Raw genomic sequence first — 18480 nt, 5'->3', positions numbered from 1 at the left:
ACTATGTGCCTGGCACTGTACTAGATGCTGAGGTAGATATGAGATAATCAGGTTGAACACAGTCCCTGAGCCACACAGGATTTATAGTCTTCATCCTCTTTTATAGATGAGGCAACTGAGGCACAGAGAGATGGTATCCCTTCATACTGTTAGAATGGGCATTAAACATTCTCTGTTCTGCATCCTTTGGCAGCCAGGAGAGCCCTCATTTCATTTCTAATAGCAACAGAAAACATGAGCTCTCTAATTTTTTTTAAGGGCTATAACCCCTTGGTCCCCCACCCAGTTTATAAGCGCTAAGCTTTTTCTCCTGCTTAGTTTAGAGTAAAGCTTTTGTATAAAGGAGCAATTCCAAATTGGTTGCTGACAGCTGAGAAGCTTAAGGCCATTTGACATCCTGTGGAGAGAATACAAATGCCACGAAATGACGAACATTTCCTGGCTGCTGAGAAGAAGATTCGGAGGGGAAAATTGGTTCCAGATCTGTCAGAGAGTTCATGGAATGGGAAGTTGTTCTGCATATGTCTCTACTCTAAAATCTGGAGTGAATACCCATTCTTTCAAGCAGAAACTCTGACCATTGGCTTTAAGGCAGTGCATCAGCTCCCCCTCTTATCCGCTCCATTCTCCCACTACAATCCAGCTCACACTCTTCATTTCCTCCCAACCTAACCTTTTTCCTGTGCTTTGTTCTGCCCCCTGACCTGTTGCTCATGCCCTTTCTGCCTGGAAATCCATCCCTCTTCAAATCCATCAAACCTCTGCCCTCTCTATTTTTAAAGCCCTTTTGAAATCTCAAGTCCTTCAGGAGGCTTTTCCCAGTCAGTTTTCTGCCCAAAGTCGCATCCTCTCAACTACCATATGAGCCCTTATGCCCTCATAAACGCCCATAAGTTTTTTTTTTAACATATTGATTTACATTCTCTTATTATTTAAGTTCTTATTTGTTCACTTACCCATCTTTCCATGGTCTTCTTCCTTCTATATGCAAAGTGTTTTCTATTTGCTTCCCATGTTGGATTGTAAACTCTGTGAAGAGAGGGGTCATGCCATTTACCACTATTATCATGATATTAAGTGCTTTTTTATGTGCCAAGCACTGTACTAAGCGCTGAGGTAGATAGAAGTTAATCAGGTTGGACACAGTCCATGTCGTACGAGGGGCTGATTGCTGTCGATTGAGCCACTGGTTATTTGAGGACTAAATTGAGCATTCAGCCAAGGATGTCTTGTAATTTCTTAGATTACTTTCATGAGGAGGCTCTCCCCCCACCCCCTAGTAAAACATGTAAGGTGAATAAGGGCAGGAGCCAAAACAAATGCTTAAAATGTCTAAATTTTTCTGAAGTCACAGATTGAAATCCTATTTGGTTTCCTTCCCATTATAAATGTGGAAAATCCATGAGGCTGGTTAGGAACAGGTGGAAGAACTTTAGCATAATATTAAGAGCATCAGTTTTGATAGTAGTATCCCCAAACTCCCTGAGGATACTTCAGAGGATTCTGGGAGGTTGGCCATTATAATACTGGCAGTAGTAGTTCCTGCTGTTACTGAGCAGCTTCTTGCTGGTGCCTTAAGGAGACAAGAACTCCAGGGAGTTCAGCAGACTAGCAATAACTGGAACAGATGACACTGGGGAGTTCATGACTCTGCTGGGAATAGGGATTCCAAAGCCCTGGAAGCAGAAATTCTGGGGAGATGTCTAAAGCAGCAGCAAAATCAATTTCTATTTTCACTAACTCTGGTTACTGCTGCTCCAGGAAGTGAGGGGGAAAAGTGTGCTTCAGGCGAAAACTTGAAAATGTTTGGCTGTCCTGGCTCTCCTTGTTAATGCTCATTCTCATTATAAATTAAGTTACTGTCAAATTCTCATTTTACCTGAAATGAAATCTTATAAAATAAAGGGGTTCTCACCATTGACTTGTTTTTGCCCAGCTTACCTCTGCTTAGTGCCTCTCTTCCTTCTCTCTCTCACTCTGAGAGGCCAAGAGCAGTTCCCCTGGGCCCTTTTTTTTCATTTGAGTTTCTAACTTACTTTTGTGCCATCTTATCTTATCCTTTTATTTGCTTTCTCCCTCCCCTCCTCTCTCTCAATCTTATCTACATTCCTTTTCCCACTTTTATTTCCTTATTCTGGCTCCCAGTCTGCTCAGGATTGTTGCCAGCCAGATTTGCTTTCCTGCTCTCAAAATGTTTGAGCCACAGGCCCATTTATTTCTCTCATGGAGAATAGGGGTTTGGAAACCTATTTTCTTTCTTAGGAAATGTCTCTGCCTCATGTGACCTGGTTCCAGGCCTCCAATCAGTGGCCAGCAGCCTTGTGTGTCGCCTAGTTAATTCCATGGCTCAATCTAATGGCAGTGTTGAATGACGTGGTTCAGACATGATGCTTGGCCTCCTGTCCGCACATAACTCAGTATGCAGTCTCTGATACTTGAGACCCTGGCATAGTTGCTGCTGCCGCTCTTAAAATTGAACCTGCTTTGTTGGGTGGAAGATGGTGTGTTTTTCTTTTCTCCCTTCTATTCTCACAATAATTGTATTTATTAAGTGCTTACTTTGTGTCAACTCTGTTCTGAGAACTGGGATAGAGGCCAATTAATCAGGTTGGAAGCAGTCCCTGTCCCACATGGGACTCACAGTGTAAGTAGGTCATAGGAGATCAGAAGAGGTCAGAAACTCAAAAAAGCAAACACTATATAGGGCAAGTTGTTTCAGGATATTGGTTGACTTGTCACCATAATCTGTAGTTCCAGAAATTAAGGGTCCTTGACCATTTCTAGACTCTTCACACTATGACAGTTTTCTAGAATCAGGAATTTAAAGAAATCTTGAATTCTTTCATTGCTTTTTAATATTAACCATCCCCCAAAGAGTAAGTGGGTTCATCGGCAAATTGTGGAAGCTTTTTCTCGCTTTCTTGACTTTTTCGAAGCGAAACTCCTTTCCAGTGTAGCCATTGAGTAGTATAGATGTGACTATAAATAAATGGTTTTGGCACCAGTGCAAACTCTGTCACTGATTGGCAACATTGAGCTTGACACTTTAGGAAGTGTAAATGATCTCACAGCAGAAATAAAGAGTAGTCTTGATTTCGAACTGGGCAGGCTTAAAAGGTTGTGAGGGGATAGGTGCTGATCTCCTTGTCTGCTCAAGAATGAAAGGTGATTTGAGAAGGTCTGTAGACTAGAATCAGAGGGGGGAAATCCCATACACAATTGAACAATACTAAGGATTTGAATCTCTGATTTCTAATACTCTCTTCAGAGTTTTGTAATGACTATGCCCTCATTTCCTCTTTTCCCACTCCCCTCTGCCTAGCCTTTGCGCTTAGGATTTGCACCCTTTATTCACCCCACCTTAAGCCCCACAGCACTTATGTACATATCCATAATTTATTTATATTAACATCTGTCTCATAAGCTCCTTGTGGACAGAGAACATGTCTTCCAAAACTGTTATATTGTACCCAGCCAAGCACACAGTAAGGGCTCAATAAATATGGTGACTGATCTGATTACTAAAGGTTCTTTACAGATTGCCTCCAGTTATGTCCTCAAGCATATTCCAGAACTAGCTGGGGAGTCAATATGCATCTTGTGAAAAAAAAAGTTTTAGTTTTGTTGTAGAGAGGAAGGGTTTACTGTAATGGATTTCACCTCCCCTATAAATTGTTTTTAAAAGGCACCTGAGTCTGATTGCTGCAACTTGGCTTGTTCCTGGGTTAGTGCCAAACCTAACATTCCAGAGATAGGCCTCAGTGGGTAAGTCATTTGCTTTCCAGGGCGGCACCCACTTGTCAGGGTTCTGGTGACATCGGTGGAATTAGCTAAAGGACAAATAATTGTGTCTTTAGGAATTTAAGATGAGGACAACATAAACAGTCTGATTTGGACTTTCTTTTTTTAAGTGATAGTATTTTTATTCTTAAATGCCATATTGCACAAAAATGAGTGGTTATTAGTCCAGCATACATTTCACTGAAGAAACTATCAGAAATGGAATTGCCATTTCCATGGCTCTGCAAATTTTTGGCAATGAGGATGTTTTTCTAATGGGTGTGTATTGACTAATATTGCTCAGCAAGAAAATAACTACTTCTGGTAAACTTTAGTTTTAGCCATCTTTGGATTCCCAACTCTAACTCCCATCTTTAGCTCTTTCAACTGTTTGGATACATGACTTGTGGAGTGGGGAAATTGATCAGTCTCAAATCCTGTCCCTGCCTTCCCACCCCACAAAAAAAAAAATTAGCTGGTTAAAATATAATTTGGTGAATCAGGGGCAAAGTCTTTCTCACCATGAGGTGAGAAATGTATTTGTTTAATCATCATCCCAAATAACTCCTCCAAAGTCACCTCCACCTTCTTGAGATAAGGGGTGATTCAGATCCTCAGGAAGATGAAAGAGGAAACTCTGGTTCTTCCCTTTGCCCTTATCCCCACCTACTTCAACTTGTGATTGCAAATCAAAAGGGCTTATAATAATAATCACAATTTTTCTCTGAGTTGTGCTAATTTCTATTCCCATGAGCTATGCTGGATGCATCACAAATAGTATCCAATGTGGTGAAGGAGCCAAACTTCCTAATTGATGTGTGGATTTGCGTACAAGGGGAATGCAGTTCTCTTTGGGTGGCACTCGAGTATAGCTCTGGTATTTTGTTGGCTTGAAAACACTGGTAAGCCAGTGGTCAGAAAGGACTTTATGGGATGTGTTCTAACTTGGGTAAGAAGAACTTAAGGTGCCGGTGGAAAAGTGACAGCCCTTATCATTTCAAGGTTCAAAACTTGGGTTTGATTGTGAGCTGAGGTAAATCAGTAAATCTGGGCCCTTGGTCAATGGTATTAAGGACTTACTGTGTGCACAGCATTGTATTAAGCACCTGGGAGAATAAGTTACCTAATGTAAGTATCTTCCAAGTTGGTCGACACATTCCCCTCCTACCAGGAATTCAGAGTCTAGAGGAGGAGCTTACAGTACTGTGTTCCCTCCAAGCTGATAGAACAACATGGCTTCCAGTTTTCCCAAGTGGATTTGTGCTCAGTAAAGTAACTGGTGGAGACCACCTGAGAATAGCCAACCTGTACAGAAGCAGAGCCAAGTTCCCTTCACCAATTTCCCTACAAAACCATTCAACTGTGACCTAGAGAATATGAGGAAAGGTTTTCTTTGTAGTGTACATCTTACTATTCTAGTTGAAGTACTCATCCTGAGAGTACCGGTTCATTGTAAAAACCTCACATCTGTTGCTTGGCATTTAGTAAATGTTCAACCAATACTGCTATTATTATTATTATCGTTATTATTATTATTATGAGATGAAATCAAATAGGGAGAAGTTCATTCTCTTCCCAAAATTAGGAACAAAAGTTAAAAGTTATCTATTTTCTTTTCTTCTTTACTCTTCCCTTCCTTCTCCTTGAGCCTCCTTCTCCTGTGAAGGAGGTATGGTTGGAGAGGGTTAAAGTCCACACTGTGGGGTATAGCTCAAGTCGGGCTGTGCTCCAGGATTGCAGCCTATGTATGATAAGCTACAGGTGCTGAATCTGAAATCAGTCTATCGTATTTATTGAGTACTTACTGTGCAGAGCACTGTACTAATTTCTTGGGAAAGTACATTACACTAGGGTAGGTAGATGCAATCCCTGTCCACAAGGAGCTTACAGTCTGCAGGAGAAGACAGACATTAGAATAAATAACAGATGGGGAAAAAGTAGAGTATAAGGATATGTACATAAATGCTGTGGGGCCAGGTAAGTAACAGAGTGCTTAAGGGGCACACAGCCAAATGGATAGGCAGTGCAGAGGGGAGAGTAGATAGGGGAAATGAGGGCTTAATCAGGGAAGACTTCTTGGAAGAGATATGATTTTTAGAAGGTTTTGAAGGTGGGGAGAATGATGGACTGTTGGATATGAATGGGGAGGGGTTTCAGGGGCTAAGGGCCTCCCCATTCATATCCATGGGCAAGAGATCAAAGCTGAGAAAATGCTAAGATTAAGCCCTTAACAAAATTTCTGTTTTAACTTGTTTCTTTTATGTTTTGGAGAATAGATCTCTGAGCCCCAACATCCTCCTACTTTGCTCCTGGGCCATTCTCAAGAAGTTACGACTGTGTGTTGGTGTCCTTCCGATTTTACTAAGGTTTGTAACAAACTTTCTGGAAATATCATTATAAACTAGTCATGAGGTTAATTGAGGGGTTACTCAAACTTAATTTTATCATCCACTTCTCTATGAAAAAAGTAATGAAGGTTCTGAACTAGAGCTATGTAAACAACCTACGGAAAGATTTTATTTCTGCTCATATATCTGGCTGATTTATTGCCCAACAAGGAACAGGAATAAATTTCTATGCCTCCCTCCATTCATTTACAAAACAAATACAAGTACTTAAAGAGTTGACAAAGCAGGAAGCCAGTTTTTATTTTTTGATATGAGTCCTTGTATACATTTTAGACATTTGGAACTATAGCCCAAAGTGATTTTTTTTTCCCTTCTCATTTTACCACATATTGTCAGTGTGACACCATTAATCAATTACTCAGTGGTATTTGAGTGTTTACTATATGCAGAGCACTGTACTAAGGACTTGGAAGAAGTACCACGAGATATTTCAATTGTTCACAACCCAAACTAGGTTTTCACACACATCTTAGATATGTGGCTAGTGTGAGAAGAGTATAATATACCCAGTACACCCACCTAGTCTAAATGCATTGCTACCTGTCTTATGCTAAAGCTGAGTTTATCTTCTTTTTTTTTTTTTTGCCCTTGCTGTTCAACATGATTGCCTAGCAACGTTCTTCCTTTCTGAAGAGATTCTGGGATCAGAAGGTCTCTAGAAAGTAGAACAGCTACTATTGTGGGTATATTGGAGAGGATCTCAGTGACAATTCACTAGGCTCGAAGCAAATAGATTTCTTTTCAACAATATTTAATAATCAACTTTCTAGAATTAACTGCTGAAAAGAATTACTCCTGTTATAATGTATTAAAAAGACTCTCATTGAGGCAGTGCTGAATGCTTCAATATCCCCACCCCCACTTCTCAACTTTTTAATTTTTTTTAAATACTTCTGTGAATCCTGGTGCCCAACATGGCAAAGCTCACTGACAATATTTCATTCCAAGATATAGGCTCTTGTAGGGAGGGTAATGATGAACTTCCAGGCATTATTTCCAGAGCAGACCATTCTGAATTTTATCTTCTAGTCCCCTTGTAGAGAAAAAAAAAAGCAAATGGTCCCTTGGGAGCCAAAACGTTGGAGCCCATGTGGGGTCTTTTAGTTGACTGAATTATGAAAACTGTGTTAAAAAAAAAAAGTGGACAATTGCCTCACACTCTGCAAGGGCAAAACAGCAGACTTGACTTTCTCTGCCATAAAAGGCCTGGGTGCTAGAAGAATCAGATATTTTAAAAGAGGCATGGTTTGTTTTTTTAAATTTTCTTAGGGTTAAAGTCAACCACTTTGTTTCTCAAACTGCTGTTGCACCTTTCGTGGGAGAAAGTAGTGAATCTTCTTATTTTACTCTGCCCCAGTCAGACCCCTAATAATCAGTCAGTGGTATTTATTCAGCACTTATTATGTGCAGAGCACTATACTTAGCACTTGGGAAAGTACAGTACAATAGAGTTAATAGACGCAATCCCTGCCCACAAGAGTATACGGGGGAGACAGACATTAAAATATCTTACAGATAGGGGAAATAGTGAAGAATAAGGACACGGGTGTAAGTGCTGTGCTGCTGGAGTGAGTATCAAAGTGCTTACCTGACCTACCATCCTTAAGAGGGCAAAGGAGAAGATTTGGTCAAAACCCATGAAGTTGATTCAAAAACTTAGATATAGCACTTATATAAGGAAAAGTTTAAAGAAACTAGAAAAGGGGTAGGGGGATGCCTTATTAGCTGTCTTCATATATTTTAAAAGGGTTTGGAGGGCTGGTGATCAACTGTTATCCATCTGTGATGTGGCCAGACAAGAGGAAATGAGTTTACATTGTACACTGAAGGATAAAAGTTAGATATAAAGAAAAATTTCCCACAAATGTGTTGGTACCAGTTTGACAGGGTTACTGAAAGAAGCTATGGCATCTACTTCTAGGGATCTTTTAAAAGGTTTTATAAAGTATAATAGATTTGTAAATGCCCCAAATGCTTTAGATGAAGTCTTGCAGAAGGAAGGGATAGAAGAAAAGGAGCATGGCATAGTGGAAAGAGCACAGGCCTAGGAGTCCCAAGAAACTGGGTTCTAATCTCAGCTTCACCACTTGTCTGGTGGGCAAGTCACTTAACTTTTCTGTTCTTTAGTTACTCATCTGTGAAATAGGGAGTAAGCCTGTGAGCCCTATGTGGGACAGAGCCTATGTGTAACCCAATTATCTTATATCTACCCCAGTGCTTAGTAGAGTGCCTGGCACATAATATGTGCTTAACAAATCCCATTAAATAAAAGTTCCCAATCGGTATACTGCAACATACTGGTGTGACTTGAGAATCTCCTCATTTTCCCCTTAAGTACTTGAGAATGTCACCATCTTTTAGTTCAGGGAATATGTCTGGGTATATTCCCTTGCATTCCCTTCATCCCTTCACTCCCTTCATCTCAGAATCAGCATGGCTTAGTGGAAAGAGCATGGGGCTGGGAGGATCTGGGTTTTAATCCTGGCTCTGCCAATTGCTGTGTGACCTTGGGCAAGTCACTTAACTTCTGTGCCTGTTTCCCCATCTGTAAAATGGGGATTCAGTACCTATTCTCCTTCCTACTTAGACTGTGAGCCCCATGTGGGACAGGGACTGTGTCCAACCTGATTAATTTGTCTAGGTCAACACTTAGAACAGTGCTGGACACATAGTAGGCACTTAATAATTGTAGTAAAATAATGGTATTATCAGTTTATGTTTTGACAAATTAAAAATAGCAGTGGGCCAAAGATGACCACACGACATACAGTCTGTGGACACCTCTTCTCTCTTTCCACCCCCCACCCCCACTTACCCTTCCTTAATGACTTCTAGCAGTCAGGGAGATGAGGAAAGTGTCCACTAATCAATCTGTGGTATTTATTGAGCAGTTATGTGCAGAGCATTGTACTATGCCCTTGGGAGAGTACAATTCAACAGAATTATCAGACACCTACCCTGCCCATAATGAACTTAGCGTCTACTTATGTTTTAGATATGCTCCCATCCCAAAAGACTGGTAAGCACTTATTTTTTAAAAAATTATTATTATTATTTTTAAGGCCCCCTCTGACCCAAAAGGGCTTAACTCTATTCCTTTTTTAATCAAAGACCTGATAGCTACATTGTTTTGTATTCATTTTTTGTTGCCTAAGGCACTCTAACAACTCTCTCCCCTTGTTGACTTTCCCTTCTAGATTGCTACATGTTCTGATGATAATACCATGAGGGTTTGGCGCCTGAGACGTGGCAGTGAAGAGAAGTTGACTCCAGGCAAGATGGCCTTGGTGGGTTGGGCCTATCAGAAGAAAGCAGAGGAGAGAGCTAAATTGGGTAAGTAGTAGTAATCGTATTTATTAAGCACTTACTGTGTGCATGGCATTATACTAAGCACTGGGGAAAAAAAATACATGGGTGAGATTTAGTCATGGTTCCTAGCCCCCAAGGGCCTCGCAATCTTAAGAATGAAGAGGAGAGAGGAGGTGGGTGGCAGAAACAAGGAATGATGAAACAATAAAAATATGAAAACAATATAAAGGAATAAAGACACAAGAATAAAAAGAGTAAAGACAAGAAGAGAGATAGGATGTTTGGGGCTTCTCACAGCTTAGAATTCACAGTCACAGCTTTCCCAATTTTCCAAAAGGTGAAAGGGCACATCGTCACTGCTTCCTTACCCGCCGAGATGGAGAAGGAGAGGCCGATGGGCGTTCCACTAGTGTGGGGAATGGCCTCTCTCCTGGGCAGCGGGTTCCAACTAAGACCTCATTTCCCCTACTCTCTCTCCCTTCTGCATCACCCTTGCACTTGGATTTATGCCTCTAAGCACTTGATATTCACCATACCCTCAGCCCCACAGCACTTATGTTCATATGTTCAAAATTTATTTTAATGTTCCCCCCTCTTACTGTAAGCTTGTGGCCGGGGAACGTGCCTACCAAACCTGTTGTGTTGTACTCTCCCATGTGCTTAGTACAGTGCTCTGCACACAGTAAGCTCTCAAATACCACCGACAGATTGAGAGGGCTGACTGTGAGCTCCCATCGTTCCCCTTGGCTTCCTCGCCCTCCTGGCTGGAGAAGGAGGGGTCAGTGGGAGTCACAGGAGGGGGTGGGGGGTTCTCTCCAGCAGGTCCTGAACCACAAAGAATGCTCAAGTAGTTAGGTCCCTTAGACCGCAGGTCCTGGCCTCCAGTGTAAGGAACCTAACTACTTTAGCATTCTTTGTGGTTTAAATGAGGGTGACTTTTATTTGTCTCATACCTGCGTTCTCTACCGAACTCTCTCTCGCTGTCTCCAAATATTTAGAAGTGCTAACTCTCATGATGCTACAACCATTCAGTGAGTTGCACTGGCTAAGTTAGCTCACCAACCAGTATTTACTAAAGGAGATTACAGTCTATAGTAATTCATGAGCACATCTTGGGGAAAGGGTTGATTTGTGGTATTGGCTGCTTTGGTCTGCGGTTATTACAAGCGTCTTGAGTAAATGGGGTGTGTGTGTGTGCGTGTGTGTGTATCTAAATATATTTTATTTAAAGCTAGCAAGCTAATTCAAACAAGTTCCCTATGAGAGATAAAACAGGGTCTCCATTTTACAGTGGAGGAAGGACACATAAGGAAGGACGTCACAAGATTAAGAGCAGAACCTGTTTTAGAAGGTGAGACTTCTAGTATGAAGTAGAATGCACGTATACGAATCTCTAGTCTGTAAGCTCGGTGTGGGCAGGGAACATATTTATCAACTGTTGTAATGTACTCTCCCAAGCGCTTAGTATAGTGCTCTGCGCACAGTAAGCACTCAGTAAAAACGATTGATATGCGCACCAGTGAGGATTGGAATTCTCCATAGTCCACTAGATCTTTATGTAAAGTAACACAATTCATCTTAAAATAAAACTGAGGAGAGGGGCCAGGTCTCTTACTCAGTTATATTTTCCCACATACTTACTTCAGTGCTCTAATGAGGAGCAGCATGGCCTATTGGAAAGAGCCCAGGCCTGAAAGTCAGAGTTCCTGGGGTCTGACCCCAGCTCAGTGACTTTTTGTGACCCTGGGCAATTCACTTAACTTCTCCGTGCCTCAGTTCCCTCATATTTAAAATGGAAATTAAACACTTGTTCTCCCTCCACCTTAAACTCTGAGCCCCATGTGAAACAAGGGCTTTGCCTGACCTGATTATCTTGTGACTATATGCCAGCATTTTGTACAGTGCTTGGCACATAGTACTTAAGCAATACCATTATAGTAGGCACTGAATAAATACTGTTGTTTCAATGATAGTACATTTTTAAGAGATCCTAATTTTGCAGCTTACTAGATATATATATATAATTTTTTTAATGGGTATTTGTGAAGTGCTTACTTTGTGCCAGACACTGTACCAAGATACAAGCCAGATCCCACAAGGGGCTCACAGTCTTAGTCCCCTTTTTCAGATAAGGTAACTAAGGCACAGCATCATCATCATCATCAAATGCCATCAAATCACAGAGAAGTAAAATGACTTGCCCAAGGTCTCACAGCAGACAAGTGGCGGAGCTGGGATTAAAACCCAGGTCCTTTCCGTTGCATCATAGAAGGGGGGAAGCTGAGACCCTAGTCAACTTTCCTGCTGCCAAATACTTTCCTCACAGTGCCCTGTCTTTCCCCCAGAAAGGAGTGGAAGGCTGCCTCCTTGCAGCATGTGAGTTCTCTTTTACCAGTGGGGAATTGCCTTTCAGGAAGCCTTCAGGACAATAGCTCAGCCTGTGCCAGTTCTTTCAACTATGGAGGTCACTCCCCATCTGGGGTCAGTGAGTTGGTGGGAGAGTCTCTGGTGGTTGCAAAGTCAGGCAGCGTATCAATATATTCAGGCCAGCATTTTTTTCTTTTTCTTAATCTGGGTTTTACAATCTTTCTAGGCCAAATGTTCTTATTCCCTGACTTTCCTTACCCCTCTTCCCTCCCCATTCTCACTATGTTCAAACTCCCCAAAGGAAAGGAAATGCCCCAAGCTTGTAAACACAACAACAGATTTCCTGCTAACCTTGAATATGGAAACATCAAGCATGCTGCAATAACATCAGCGAATTTTAAGTCTGAGCTGTATCTCGCCTGGCTCTTCTCTTTTTACCCCCCTTCTCTTTCCCCACGCTGCAAACTGACCGACTGAGTAATGTTTCAGGGCTGCCTAACTGCATCTAGCTAGCCTCCCACCCTTTCGAATGGAACAAATGATTGTTGTGGCTGTACGGTGACTGTTGACCTCTACTGAAGCTCCCTGCAAAGGAAAACTTCCTTCCCCCTGAAATAATAACTGCACACATCTCCCAGATGTGAATGTGAGCAGCCTTATATAACCAGGAAATTCTGTGGATCTGGTCGTTGATAACTTTTGACTCCTTTAACATAATAGTGCCTGTGTATTTGCTATTAAATGGATTTTTAGCTAACATTCTCCGTTGATCTAACATCTTCCCTTATAGCTTGAAGGAGAGGTTTGGGCTTTAGGTTAATTAAACCAGAAGGAGAGTTGCAAGTAGAAAGAACAAGCTGAGTTGCAGGATGCATTTTGGAAGTATGACAAATTTTTTTTTCCAGTGATTAGAATTACTAATTCCCCTTACTCCTTCCCACTTAGAGAGCTTCATTTCACTTGAGACAACAAAATGGAGGTCGCTTTCTGATCTGTGATTTTGGACATGAGCTTTGTTAATTTTCATTTCCATCTTTCTTGTAGACTTTTATAGGGTTTTTTTTCCTCCCACTTTATTGCCCACTTACTTATCTCTCTTTCTGTGCCTAAGTCTCAAACAGTTTCCCTGTGGCAAACAAGAATACGAGAACAGAGTGGGTATTGGAAGAATCCCGCTATTTGCAGCAGCACCGCCTCAGCTGCAAGTAGCACCAGGTTTCAGGAAAACAGAATTAGATAAGATCAGCCCTGAAAAATAATTTGGGGAGCAAGGTTAAGGGCCACACTTGAATCGTGGTCCTGCCATGAACTTCCTTAATGTGGACGATCAGATTCTGCAGTAAAGCTGAGTTATAAGCGGAGCCTCACTCTAGAAGCCTCATTATCACAGAATGAAAGTAGGGGTTCTGGGCTGTAGCAGTGTTTGGTGGTATAAGCCTGTCCGTGTGAACTCTGAGGAGCTCAGGAAGGATGAGGTTTGACGGAGGGAGGACTGACCTTAGCCGTGGAGGTGAGGCAGATACGTAAGGGCCAAAATTTTGTCTTACTCCAGAAACTTAAAAATCTTAAATGCTGTGGCATCTTATGTTTGCCTCTCTATAATTTGCAGGCAGCTGAACTGAAGATATTGCATTTCATAAGTGTAACCTGGTGTGTGTATGTGACAAGTGCCACAATTTTGAGTCACTGGGAATCAAGGACAGATTTTCCAGACCTGGCCTGGGGTCTGGCCTGCCCAAACCCCAAACATTTTAAGTTTTCCTGTTTAGCAAGAGAGCTGTTTGAGTTTCTTTGCTGTTACTCGATGGCAGTGCTGAAATTTAAAAACATTTCTATCTGGAACGCTCATGGCCTCACTCCGGGCACATGACAAACATGATGGTGTCAAGTGCTGGGCCATATTCCCAAAATCCTTCTCCCCACCACCTCTACCTTGCTGTGGACAGAGAATGTGTCTGTTTATATTATTGCATGGTACTCTCCCAAGCGCTTAGTACAGTGCTCTGCATACAGTTAGCGCTCGATAAATATGATTGAATAGGGGACAGACTCCAGAAAAGGCCCCTTATCCCTTTCACCCTTCCCTCCGCTCCAAACTGCCCCTGGAACGTTCTCCCCATAAATACTGAGGGAGCACAGGCCCACAGGCTTCAGGATGCCCAAAGGCTGTAGAATTGCGTGAGTCTCTCCCGCTTTGACCGGAGATCTCCTTCCTCTTCCCTGATGTACCCCCTCGACTGCAAGCACCCCAAGTGGACAAGGCTGTGGTGGCAAGGAATACATAGTGCAGTCCTCCATTCCTAGCAGTGTTGTTCTAGATGCTTCCCCACTTTGCAGCTCACCCCCCTGGCTATCCCAGTGAGTGTCAGTCTGAACCACCCCATTGCCAGCCCCCACATGGAGCCTGTTTTCTGGCTGTTGGTGACCAAGGCTGGCCTGGGAACAGGCCTCTCCCCAGCCTGAATGAGGTAGGTTTGGCTTTGTGTTGGTCTGACCCAGAACTCCCACTTAAGTCTCACAGAACTCTAGACTGTACCTGGCTCTCCGATTGAAGGTGGAAGTACATATTATCCCTGATGATATTTAGCCGCATGAGTAATTTTGCTTTGCTTAGGGGAGATAAGGGCCTTCCACCGTAAAAACTGGTGTGTATTCAAATTTTCCATTTTCATATATGACTGGAGTGAGTTCATAAAAGGAGGTTTTGAAGTCTTCTGTCTGTGTGGGATTCTGCTCTAAAACCCAGCACTGTATTTTCTTTTACCATTCAAACTCAGCAATGTGGGCTATTTCTGTGGCTAATCTGTGGTTCAAAACGAGGGGCTTTGTGATTTAGGGGACTCGGTAACTGTGTGCTGTAGGAAGTTAATTGATCTTCCATGAGCAATTGTTATTATATAGGTAGTCCAAAAACCTAATTCCTACCCCCCTTTTCATCGTGCTCCCCCTTTTCTCCCCTCTCCTTATTCTTGCTCTCTGATAGAAATCATTAGGAATAGAAAAATGGCCAAAAGATAGATTACAGAAGGAAAAAAGGAGGAGAGCAAAAGGCTGAAAAAATCCCGATGCAGGCTACCACTTTGCTATTTTCCTGGAAGCTCTTTCACTTCCTATGGTCATTCCTGTTCATTTTCTTTTTCAGAAGCAACAACAAGCAGCCAGAGCACTCCGGCCAAAGCCCCCCGGGTGGAGAGCAGCCCGTCCGTTTCCTCGCCGCGGTCCGCAGCTTGTGCTCCAAACTGTACTGGGGACCTCCCTCTCTCATCCAATACTCCCACATCCAGCTTCAGAACTCCCCCTGCCAATACCCAGACTCCAGTCCGTAGAAGGGAGTCCATCTCCACCTCTTCTCCCAAGCCACCTTCCTCCTCCAAGATGTCAATTAGAAATTGGGTGACCCGGACTCCTTACTCAACCCCACCTGCGACTAAAACCAAGACACCATCTCCCAGAAAAATCCTCGTCCCTGTGACCCAGACTCTGTCCCAGGTGGTGACCGTCCCCAAGGCAGCCACTCCATCTGGAACAAAAGCTAAGAGGCGGTTGGACTCAAGCTGTCCGGACAGCATTGAGCCAAAGTGTTTAAAAAATTGCAGTTGTGTGATGGAGCTTGATGCTGAGGTTAAGAAAGCCAAGCTAGATCTGTGTTGCCTGGCAGGGAACCAAGGCAGTGGTGAGGACTGTCTGAGCCTCACTCAATTAAACGGACTTGAAGGGACCAGCCAGGGTTTGCAGGATCCTTCCTCTCCTTCTAGTCCCCTTTCCCCAGAAGACTTTAGTTCACCCACTCTTCCTTCCAAATCACCTCGTGGAACAGGGACCAAAGTGACAGACAAGGAAAATAGTTCCCCCAATTGGCTGGCTGCCATGGGAGCAAGATGGCGAACTGAGAAAGCTGGAAGCCGCAGTCCATCTTCCAACAGTCCTTCCTCCTCTCAGACCCCTAATGCTAGACGGCAGGATGGGAAGAATTCGCCAGGACCTGTAAGTACACCAGAGGGAGGTCTTATTCAGTGTGTCATGAATTGTGAGGTGAGGTTTTCAGTGGCAGGGAATAGCTACTAGTTTCTTAAGATCCACTAGCCTTCAAAGTAGAGGAACTTTGTTTAAATGCAACCTGAGGACTAAGAAAACGTCACAGTCCTTGTCCTTTCAGGAGCCCACCGTATAAGGTGGGATGATGCAGCATACATATCAGACTTCCATCTTGCAGAGAAAATGTCCCCCATATATACTGATCACTTGGTGAGCATCCTGGGTGCCTAACTGAAACCTCACCAAAAACTAAGAAGGAACTTTCCCCACTACATTAGCAAGAACAACAGCTTGCTTACCCAGCTGTCTACTTTTTGTCTCAAATACAAGTAAGTAGTGGACTTTAGGTACCAGATCATCTGTTATAGTATACTCTCCCATGGGCTTAGTAGAGTTCTCTGCTCATAGTAAGCACTCAATAAATATCACTGATTGATCGATTGATCTAATCAGCATCCAAGTGCTCACAGCATTAAGTTCCAGTGACCCAAAATCAAGTAGATTGTGCAGTGTCCTCAAGGACCACTTGGCCAGGTTAACTAAGGGCACTGATTTGGTGTCTGTTTGTGGACTAGTGACAAGAGCCTGAAAAGAATCCCTTGACAGAGCTATTTGTTTGGCAGACTTGACCCAGTGATTTCATTGAGAGCAAAGCCAGTGACCTCCTGGACCAGAGTCCCAAAGCAGGGCTTGGGCTCATCCCCAGTGCCGCCCATCTGTTTTGACTTTCCCCACAGAACTGTAGTTCCATCAGAGCTGAAACTCTAACATAATCAGAATCAGAAACCAAATTACTTTTCTAAAGAAATATTCGGGCTAATAATACTTGATTTGGGCAAGTGATTTAAGCAGACAGTACAACCACGTAATATATTTAATTTAATCTAAATTCTAAATTTGCTTTTTTTCCTAGGTTCCAACTACTCCAGTTTCCATGAGGAAGATCTGTACTTACTTCCACCGAAAGTCCCAGGATGACTATAGTAGCCCTGAGCAGTCAAAAGAATTGTAGATTTAAATCTGAGAACTGGGGGTGGGTGGGGATGTGACACTTGAGGTTTGCTTCTTTTGAGGGAAACGGCAACAGAAATGAGCTCATACTTTTGGGGGTCTTTAATAAAGGTAACGTGGGGGTTTTGGAGGGTTTTTTTTTAATTTTTAAAAGCCATTCTTCTTAGCTCATTTAATTCAATTCAGCATGAAATGCTATGGAATTGATTCATCTCTGGGAACATAATTAGATGCTGCTGATTTAGGATGCAAATTCACAAAGTACCGGTTGATGACTTTTTATAAAGCATTCAGAATGATTACAGTTTTCACCTAGGAAGCAGGGTGTCGGCTTTACAGTAAGGACAAAACAGCTCAATCTAGGCATAGGGAGCTCAGTTCTCCCCTGCCTTGCTGCCGCACATTGAAGCAAGCACATAAAGCTCAGCAGCACAGTAGAGCAGTATGGAAAGATTCTCTGATGTCATAACCTTTTCACACTAGGTATATTTATCGTATTCCTTTATACAACACTGATCCTTGAAATTTTTTTTAAGCAAGAATCTTGTAAAGTGGCTACTTGTAAATACAGTAGTTCAATATATTCTGAAAGGTGTTTTCATTCTGTTGTTCATTTCATATCCTGATAAATACCTTAGAAGTCATCCTTTCCAGTAAGTGGGCTAGTAGGAATGTGTGCTGGATTCATTTATTTAACTAGGCTTCCTTCTGCAGAAAGAGTTGGCTAGTGAAAATGGTTTAAGACTGGTAGCTGTGCATTTACAAGGCTGGTGATGAATATATACACCACTTTCTTGGGAGAATAACGAAGGGAAGCTGAATATGTTTTACTTTTTTTCTTTCCTGACTCACCTTAGAGAATCAAATTCCAAATGGACTCCTGATAGAAGCAACAAGCATCTCAGGCCTCCTTTCTGGGGATGTTCACCTGTAGCCTTGCCTAAACCTGAGATCTGGAGTTCATCCCGGTCCCAGCCATAGCAGAGCAGCAGGATGCTGCCTAACTAGAAGAGCATTCTGGAAGTACCTCTGCTGATGGGATTAGCTTCAGGCTGACCTGGCTTGGGCATAGAGGTGCTGGACCTGTGCAGAAATTTATCTATGCTATGTAGCCACCACGCTGCTGCCCTTCTGTTCTTAACTTACCTCTAAACCAAGGACTATGAAGCCAACAGCCCATCCCATTCGGTCAAGGTTAGAGCCAGCCCCTACAAAATACATCTCCCTAATGTGTGTTTCTCCTGCATAGCCTAACCACATAACTATATCTCTTAAATTATATTTCTAATGGTTTTTGCACTTGTAAAAGTGATTTAATCAGACATAGTTGAATCTCTTAAATAATCCAATGTTTTCTGAATTTATAAAGGTGATTTCATCAGTCTTGATTGAGTATTCTTTGCTCTTGGTAATGTCAGGAATGATGAAGGAAAATGCCCTGCTCTGAGAGAGCTTAAAGTCTAAGAGGAGAGACAGAATTAGCACTAATAGGCAAAATGCAAGTTGAAAGCAAATGGTATTTTTTATATTCTATATCCAGTGTCTTTGTGTCTGTGACCTCTTGGGTCTT

The 18480-nt window shown here is 42.5% G+C and overlaps 1 protein-coding gene across 2 annotated transcripts in view; it reads left to right on the top strand.

The window, feature by feature from the left end:
• Positions 1–17501, top strand: part of DTL (denticleless E3 ubiquitin protein ligase homolog) — a 33369-nt gene extending 15868 nt beyond the window's left edge. The window contains exons 12-16 of one of the 2 annotated variants that reach the window (XM_007672342.3): positions 6057–6146; positions 9386–9521; positions 10789–10848; positions 15007–15848; positions 16813–17501. In XM_007672342.3, the coding sequence (XP_007670532.1) occupies positions 6057–6146; positions 9386–9521; positions 10789–10848; positions 15007–15848; positions 16813–16911 (1227 nt within the window). In that variant the 3' untranslated portion in view covers positions 16912–17501. The remainder of the gene's footprint in view (positions 1–6056; positions 6147–9385; positions 9522–10788; positions 10849–15006; positions 15849–16812) is intronic. The other variant, XM_001509580.4, reaches the window with a different exon arrangement.
• The last annotated feature ends 979 nt before the right edge of the window (positions 17502–18480 follow it).

This window comes from Ornithorhynchus anatinus, chromosome 19, assembly GCF_004115215.2.
Source record: "Ornithorhynchus anatinus isolate Pmale09 chromosome 19, mOrnAna1.pri.v4, whole genome shotgun sequence".
Lineage (NCBI taxonomy): Eukaryota > Metazoa > Chordata > Mammalia > Monotremata > Ornithorhynchidae > Ornithorhynchus > Ornithorhynchus anatinus.
This window is presented reverse-complemented; position numbering and strand designations above follow the sequence as displayed.